General features: G+C 30.5%; 1 protein-coding gene across 4 annotated transcripts in view; it reads left to right on the plus strand.

The window, feature by feature from the left end:
* Window positions 1-7488, plus strand: part of LOC107165213 (uncharacterized) — a 160080-nt gene extending 152592 nt beyond the window's left edge. For all 4 annotated transcript variants that reach the window (XM_089227569.1, XM_015513353.2, XM_089227570.1 and 1 more), the window contains one exon: window positions 5514-7488. In XM_089227569.1, coding sequence (XP_089083695.1) covers window positions 5514-5625 — 112 coding nt within the window. In that variant the 3' untranslated portion in view covers window positions 5626-7488. The remainder of the gene's footprint in view (window positions 1-5513) is intronic.
* The last annotated feature ends 1208 nt before the right edge of the window (window positions 7489-8696 follow it).

Here is an 8696-nt window from a genome sequence, read left to right on the forward strand (position 1 = left end):
AATAGGTACTCATTAAATATAAAAACTGTAGAAAAAATTTAATTCACATTACTATTGGTACTACAGTCACAATTTATTTGAAATTTATAATTGTATTATATTAATCCGTTATAACTTATAAGATATAATATTTTTTTTAAAGTGATATACCTACTACAATTCTTCCCCCTCCGATTTTGTATCGAAGTTTTGTTTAGTTGCATTCGTATAAAGAAATATAAAAATACTTTACCAATATATACCTATAAATTATAATATTGGCACATACATAATTAAATTAATAAAAATACATTGATTATTTATATTTACCTACTAACATTTGATGACGCTTTAAGCTCATAGCTAGTACTTATTCACGTTTAACTGTTTTGATGTGCATAAAAAAAAAAAAAAAAAACGATGGAATCGATAAAATATGATTGATTAATAAAATATGAACATTCGTCAGTGTAATTAATATTGTAATATGTTTTTTTTAACATTATATTTTGCCTGAATAATTAATAAATTCTAAAAAATACCAAATCTGTCTGTGTCATAACTCGTCCAGATAATTACAGATAGATGACGTGAATACGTCTACAATGTTCGACAGCAAATAGTTCTATCGTCATTAATATAGGAAAAGACGGAAGAAAAGAACAGGGTATACAATTTTACATTCAGATGATAATATTTTACTAACATTATGCAATTTGAATTTAATAATTTAGATTCTTTTATCATATAATTCATATATATATATATATATCCTCATTGAAATTTATTGTATGTACATTCCATTAAAAATATTTTGTGCACAAATTCAAAATAGTACATAATTTGTTTTATAACTTAGAATTTATCATTGGGTACATGTGTAATGTGTACATGTACCTATATTGTATTTTATCAAAGCATTGAATACCTATCAAATTGAACTGTGGTATATTAATTAACATAAATATTAGGAACATATCGTTCGATATATTCGACCATTGTCGAATTTTCTCGAGAATTTCATCCGAATAACATTCTCAGAAATTTACTTACCCAAATCATATCACGCGAGTAATAAAAATGAATATGTAAATGTGACGTTCTTTTGAGGGGTGATCTTGATATGCGAAGACTATAGCATACAAACCAGTGAATTATTATTGTCGTAATAAAAAGTTTATATGATAATAATTATTTGTGTATTTTTCTTGTGTATAAAGTATTATTTTCTTGGACGACAGCTCTCGGCACAGTAGCAAAAGTAGGCGCCTATAAACGTGTTCACGAATAAAACGGTCCGTATATAAGGCGTATAGGTACCTACTACAACATAAAACACACTCCGTAAAAAGGTGTATAATATTACGTAGGTACAACAATATAATAACAATAACAATAAAATATTACTATATTATCGTCATAATAATAATAACAATGAAATATTACTTTATTACGATAGTATAGTAATAGTGATGATAAAATATTGCTGTATTCTGATGCATATAATATGCAGGCCATCTCACACGCGCGATACCACCTCAATTGATATTTGTAATCCACGTGCGACAAAATGTTGTGCGACGAGATGACATACGACGTGCGACCACACGACTACACGAGGGACCGTCGTGATCACCGGGCACATGTCATAATATTATATTCTCAATATTGACAAACCCCGTGGCCACCACGACATGCGTCCGTGACTCAGCCATGTAACTATTTTATACAATAATATTAATTTATTATGTCTACACGCTTCGAGCGGAATATTATAATATATACATTATCTGTCCCCAACGGTGGGCCTTCAAATATTCGATATTGTTTTCGAGCGAGGTCGCCAGACAGGCAAACGCGGTTTGTGCATTGAGGCTGTTCCATCGCGGGGCAATATTTGCGGCTGGTCGGCGCGGCCAGCCGCTACAACACTATAATCGCAGATTAGAGACAGTCAGGGTACATACAAGCAGCGTGACGTTTGAGTCTTAAGCATGATGCATGAGCTGATGATGCATCACGATAGACATTCAGTTCGTCGGGTAGGCACGCACGTCACACGTATTTCGATGACGCATGACCATTGACCGTCATATTATGTCAGCAAATGTCGCACCTACTGCGCGTCAGCAGACGCTATATAAGTGTACCTATATATAGGTATCGTCATCATTAGAATATAATCGCGGTCGTGACATACAGTTTTTAATCGCGTTCATTTAGAACAACCATCATCGACGTTGTGTAAGCCACGGCGAACGTTCTGCTACTCAGGCGCGTAGCTAGAAATTTCTAAGGGGGGGGGGGGGGTATTCAAAATTAATTGAAAAAATTATAAACACAAAATTGATAACTTTACGTAGGTATACGTGGGTTCATCACGATAATCAAATAATCAATAATTAAGAAGTTGTAAACGTTTTCTTACTGCACGCTGCATAAAAAGATACCTATATTAAATCGTTCATGAAGCGAGTAATCGATAAAACGTCACAGAACGGTCTAAAATAGTAATTAATGCCGGATCCCGGCTTTAGTGCTTTACATTATTGTTATCGAAATATAAACTAATATGCTTCATTTTGATGAATAAGTGTAAATCACGATTTAAGACAATTCGTGCTTATGATACATCTTTATCTTGATAAAAAAATATTAAGTATACCACGGCTGAGGGGGGGGGGGGTGTTATTACACCTGTAACACCACCCTCCCCGGCTACGCGCCTGCTTATACTCATTGGCGCAACTAGGGGGGTGCAAAAAGGTCTTTAGCACCCCCCAAGTTCTAATTTATCACCCCTGCTTGATATTTTAGATCTAACTATTATAATTATAATGAAATAACGTCAATTTTATGTTTTTAATAGTATAGCACCCCACGTTTTAGAGGTCTAGTTGCGCCTATGCCTATACTATTATTATAGTAAAAATTATTATTATTTGTCTGCACTTGAATTTGTTTGTTGTTATTAATATTTCTGACGGCAGTCCGCGAATCCCGGCGCATCGCCCGTTAACCAGACAGATCTGTTTACACAGGCCTTTAATGGGTGCTTCGTTATCATTATATATTTTTATCGTTATTATTATTAACATTATGAACGACCATTAAGATTGAAATTTATCGTTGGTATAAAATTTTGTACTTTGCAATATCGTCTCCACTCCACCATTCATTTTTTCATTTGTCTCATCCATAGGTCAGCGGCATGTATAACAGTTTTTCACCCGATCGGTCCGCATATACGCACCATTGACATAAATTATTATAACTTACACTAATTTAAATTATTATTTAAGGTTTGATTAAACAGACTAAACACCCAATTGAATTCGGTTGATCGCGACGTATAATTTTTTGTTAGTATCATAATATGTTAAATGTTTATAATTTGCATTTGATGGGACTATGAAATTCGTCAGTCAATGCATTAAGAAAGTAAATTTATAAATGATAAAAAATAATACTTCATGTGTCAGAAAATGTTCATCTTTTTTTGGTATCGTTAATATATTACCCTAAAATAAATAAATTAAAACATACATTGAAATGTGAAACGATTTTAAAAAGTTTGTAACATTTTTATATTAATAATTTTAAAAAATACATGAAAACTGTACGACACAATAAATGTTTTTCTTTTTCACGTATTAATTTGGTTTTTAACCGTGAATGAATCTTGAATACCTAGTTTTTTTTCAAGTCAAATGGTTTTTACAAGTGGGTGCCGTCCTTTTACATGTCGTAAACTGACTATATGAAATATATTTTATTTTTATAGTATGTATGTCCAAAAATGAACACAATTTTCAAATAAAATTATTCACATATATTTATAATAATAAATAATGATTATGGTAACAAAACACAAACGCAATATTATCGATTAAGTATAAACATAAAGTATAAACACTAAAGAAGTTTAAATGCCTAGTAAAAAAGAAAGATAACATATATATTTTAGTTTACGTCATTCGATAATATTTAATCAATAAATTAATATGTAATTGTGTATGCATTTTTTATTTTTACGAAGTATTTACGAAAATATCTCACTGTGCACAGGTTTTTCAGATTTATCTACACTTCCACATTGTATAAACATTTTATTATATGAGTACATCGTGACTTGTACACATTTAAATAATATATTTTTTTGAATGTAGTAATATTTCATTCACCCGAATATTCGGAATACTTATACGGATGTTCTAGTTTTTATTCTTGACGTAATATTATTCAACAATAACAATAAAATTGTAATCTAAAAGTGCTAAAGGTTGAAATTTAGTCAATCACTGACAAATAAATATTATGTATGAATATCTGGAACGACTTCTAGTACTACTATATTATCCATCAATTCCTATATTTATAAGTAGATAGGTACAATTTCGTTTCAAATCATACATGCTTTTTTTTTTTTAATATTATTATATGTCAAAGTGTTCGTCTTTAGAACGATTTATAACCATAATCCAATGTCTACAAGACACAAAAAGAGCATTAGACTTGATTTTATCGGTTTTCTAGATTGTAATATTTTTGCTGTTTTACATCAATCGTCTCACTCGTTTAATATGCATAATACCATTGATCAAACGTAACGGGATAAAATCTTGAAAAAAAGTATCATTCTCTATCAGCCGATTAAACCGTTTAAAAACCACGTACAATATACCTATATTTCAGCAGTTTAGTAGTTCTATACATAAATTTAAGCCGATTTTGTGATATCAATAATAATATCGTATACGAATATATAATAAAGATAGATGATAAACAGTTCCGTTTAAACATAAATACGGTAGGTAACGTAAAATCTTGTAATTTCTCGTGAAGTAAAACTCAACTAAAAAGATAAACGTATTTAAAATATAACAATATCAAAATAATTATCCTTTTTGACTCAACAATAACAAATATACATATTCTATAATAAAATAATAATAAACACAATTATTAAAGTTATTTTACGTGTAATCTAAATTGAAGCGCAGTATTTTGATCCGATGGTAACGCTTCAAAATTGTAAATACCTTCATCATTTTTTAGGTACTAACACACCCACACACGCGCGCGCGCGCACGCGGATATACGTATAAAGTCAATGGGAATGAAACAGAAAATATATTAAATAATAGCAAAAGTAGCGAATAGAACCGTTAAATAATAAAATAAATATATCAATTTTTCCGAATATATTACATAATTATTTAGCTGCAGCTCTTCGAACACAAGAACTGTAATTTACAAATTGTTTGTTAACAATCAAAATCACGCACCCACTATTCCTCTCGAGTAATACTTATTGATTTAACTTTCTAAACATAAAATATTTTTTACTTGATAATAATAATGCGTCGACAATCGGCATTACGCTGTTATTTTGTGGTAGGTCTATTTGGTCGCAGTTTGACCGAATAATATTGTCTCGTATAATGAATGCACCGGTCAGCGTTTCGTAAATCGCACGCGGCCGCGCCATTGCAATAACAACAATAATGATGACATCGATTTTAATTTTTCAGCTCTAATCCTACGTTGTTTTGGATGGCCATCGTTCATCTGACGTTGACGTCTCTCGTGCTGTTCGCGGTGGGCGCTATCGCTTGGCTGGACTACCACCACGACCCAGACTGACAAGCGCTGTACACGGGCGATCGTTCCGCTGATCCGCCAATGTCGTCCCGACCGACGACCAGCAGCTCGGTGACCATCAGCATGACGACGTTCACGCCCGACCCGCAATCGTCGACAGTCGGTCATCGGCTCACGCCCGGGCCCAGCCTAATGGTCAGATCTTGTTAGCACGGCCGCCGTGCTCGTCCCGGAATTCTGTTTTCCGAATACCATCGCTGCGATAACGATATTACAATATTATTATTGTCATATATCGACCGGGGCAACGCTCGCGGGACGACGAAAACCAATAAACTTTGGTCATTAGTCGTTGTCGTTTTTTTTTTTTTCATTATTGTTATTATTATATTATTTTTGTTCGCTACCGTTTTATTGTTTCAAAGCGCGTCATCATTATACGACCGTCATCGTCGTGCAAAACGATCGGAGTATACCCCAAACGTTGAGGATACGAATTTCCCATTGATTAAATTAGTTGAAATTAAAAATTTTTTAGAAAAAAGTCTGAATTAGATTAAAAATGAGAAGACACTCATGACTGCAAACGATTCTTTTGAGTTACTCGCGTGTACAGTAATTTATTGTTTAAGTGTTATTTATAATTATATCGAGAATATTGTGTCGAAATACATTTTCATGTTCAGTTTTTTCTATTACTTAACTAAGAAAGTATATAATTTTTAGAAAATAAATTTTTACGGCATGAAAATTGTTTCAAATAAGGCATTTTAAATGTTTAGCAATTTTCTAGTAATTAACATTCTTACACTTCATAATAAATAAAAACGATGATGCCCTGCTTTAGTTAACAATCGAAATTAATTCAAACTACATAAAATAATTTAAAAATAACTAACAAATTTATCACATTATTTTTAATTTAAAAAAAATCAACTTTCAGTTGTTGTGCTATACCAAATAGTTTTTACATAATGATATTATAATATTGAACTACCAATATATAATATATATATATCAAAATTATAAATCAATAACTTAATTAATAGCGTCAATATATAAGAACTAATAATATTTTCCAACAACAAAATACACAATAGATATTCACAAGTTAATCGACACTATAATAATAATAAAAAATTCCCATTTAAAATATAAAATCGTGTTTATTAAATTAATTGCTGCGTATCTTTGAAGTGTTATTTTAATTTTAAACGACTACTGTTCATAGTTTATTTTGAATTTCAACAGAACCAATGAAATTACTATGTATGAATAAATTAATCCAGACAGCATATAAATTTATAACTTTTAAAATACATTTTTCACACTTTTATTCGCTCAATATTTTTATCAGGAGGTATATTATTTTGTACATACAGTATCAACCTAACATAAATTGTTGGTTGTATTACTAACTTAACATGTTTTATTTATTACAAATGCCTATACTACATTCACGTCGCGTTACCTATATCACTATAATTGATATAATAATTTTTATAAGGCACTTAAATATAATATGCCTTATGTAAATAAAAGTCATTAATAGGTATTGTAATAAAAATATATGAAATAAAAATTCAATTTCATTGTTTGACATAGATTAATAATAATTACCGATGTATCGATCATTAATCATAAATTATAAGTTATTTGTAATTTATTGAATCAATGAATTTATATACCTATTATATTGAATGTATAATACTATGTACATTGTACACATTATGAAGTATAATATTGTATAGTGCGACGTTGTTAATTCGTATGATTTAGACTAAATACCATTTTTTACAATAAAATTTTGTTTTTACTTTTCACACGTAATATATTATTCTGCTTAGTGCCTTTTTAACAAAACAGCTGTGTATATAAAGATGTTGAATAAATTGTGTAAGTACTTTAACGACTATTTTATTCATATATAAAACGTCTAATGATGCAACTTAAAAAACATATATAATAGGTACTTGATTTAATGATTTAATATCGTCAATAGGTACCTCCATAAAAAAAATAGGTTAAAATATTACTTGGATCAATACGAAATATTATGGTTTCACATGAGTATCATCAAAATTTATATTATGATATTTGTATTTCGACTTAGAAAATATCAACGAAATTGGTAAGAATATCTATAATATTAATTGTCAAATTAATAAAAACTCGGAAATCACTCAGCTATATAAAAGGTGTTATCAAATAATATTATAATATTACTAGCTGGTAATCTATTATCAACTGATAGTTAATACACCGTAGAACGATGTAAATTGGATTGTATGGCATAAACAGCTTAAAATTAATCCACATATTTTTAAGACGTAATTGTGGACTTACGGCATGGCAAGAAGTTCCAATTCTCTATGAAATAATATTACAATTATATTAATTATTCTCAAAGATGATGTTTTTTTAATTTCTATCTGAAGTTATATCTTTTAATTTTGAAAATATTAATTTTTCCAAACTTGGATACTAACTAGCAACACGTGTTGACAAATATTTTACATGTTTTTAATTTTACCAAGTAAGGATTTCTGAACAAATTTCAAAACCAATAGTTAATAGAATATAAAAGAAATTGTGGCCCGATGAGTGAAATCACTGCAAAAGAAAATTCGAATGTTATACTTTAGTTAATAACTCAATATCGAATTGCACGCATTTATATGTTATCAGTGATAACTTATCACATCACTCCTATACGTAAAAGTATACAATTTTAAAGCCGCAATGTTGTATATGTGTATGGCAAGTGTGGTTTCGGCTGGCCGCTGTAACTATCATCCACAACGACTCTAGTTTAATTATTAATATCTTATGGTGGCGCGACGCGCGACCATGGTGGCTTCGTGTGAAAGAGCACTTACATCCGCCGTGTTAAGCTACTTCGATATAAGACAGTGAGTTGTGACTTCAACAGAAAACGTCGTGCATATAAGCCGCGGCCTATATAACGCACAAATCACTGCGCTGCCGTGACGACCACTTACTATACCGTATAAACATTTATGTATATCCAGTGTCTGACTTACGACTTACCAAGAGCATTCAAGTATGGAGGAAGATAAATATGTGGGATAAAAAGAAAAACTTGTTATAAA

This window comes from Diuraphis noxia, unplaced genomic scaffold (genome assembly GCF_037042655.1).
Source record: "Diuraphis noxia isolate RWA-SAM2 unplaced genomic scaffold, SU_Dnox_SAM2 contig0004, whole genome shotgun sequence".
NCBI classification, from domain to species: Eukaryota; Metazoa; Arthropoda; class Insecta; order Hemiptera; family Aphididae; genus Diuraphis; species Diuraphis noxia.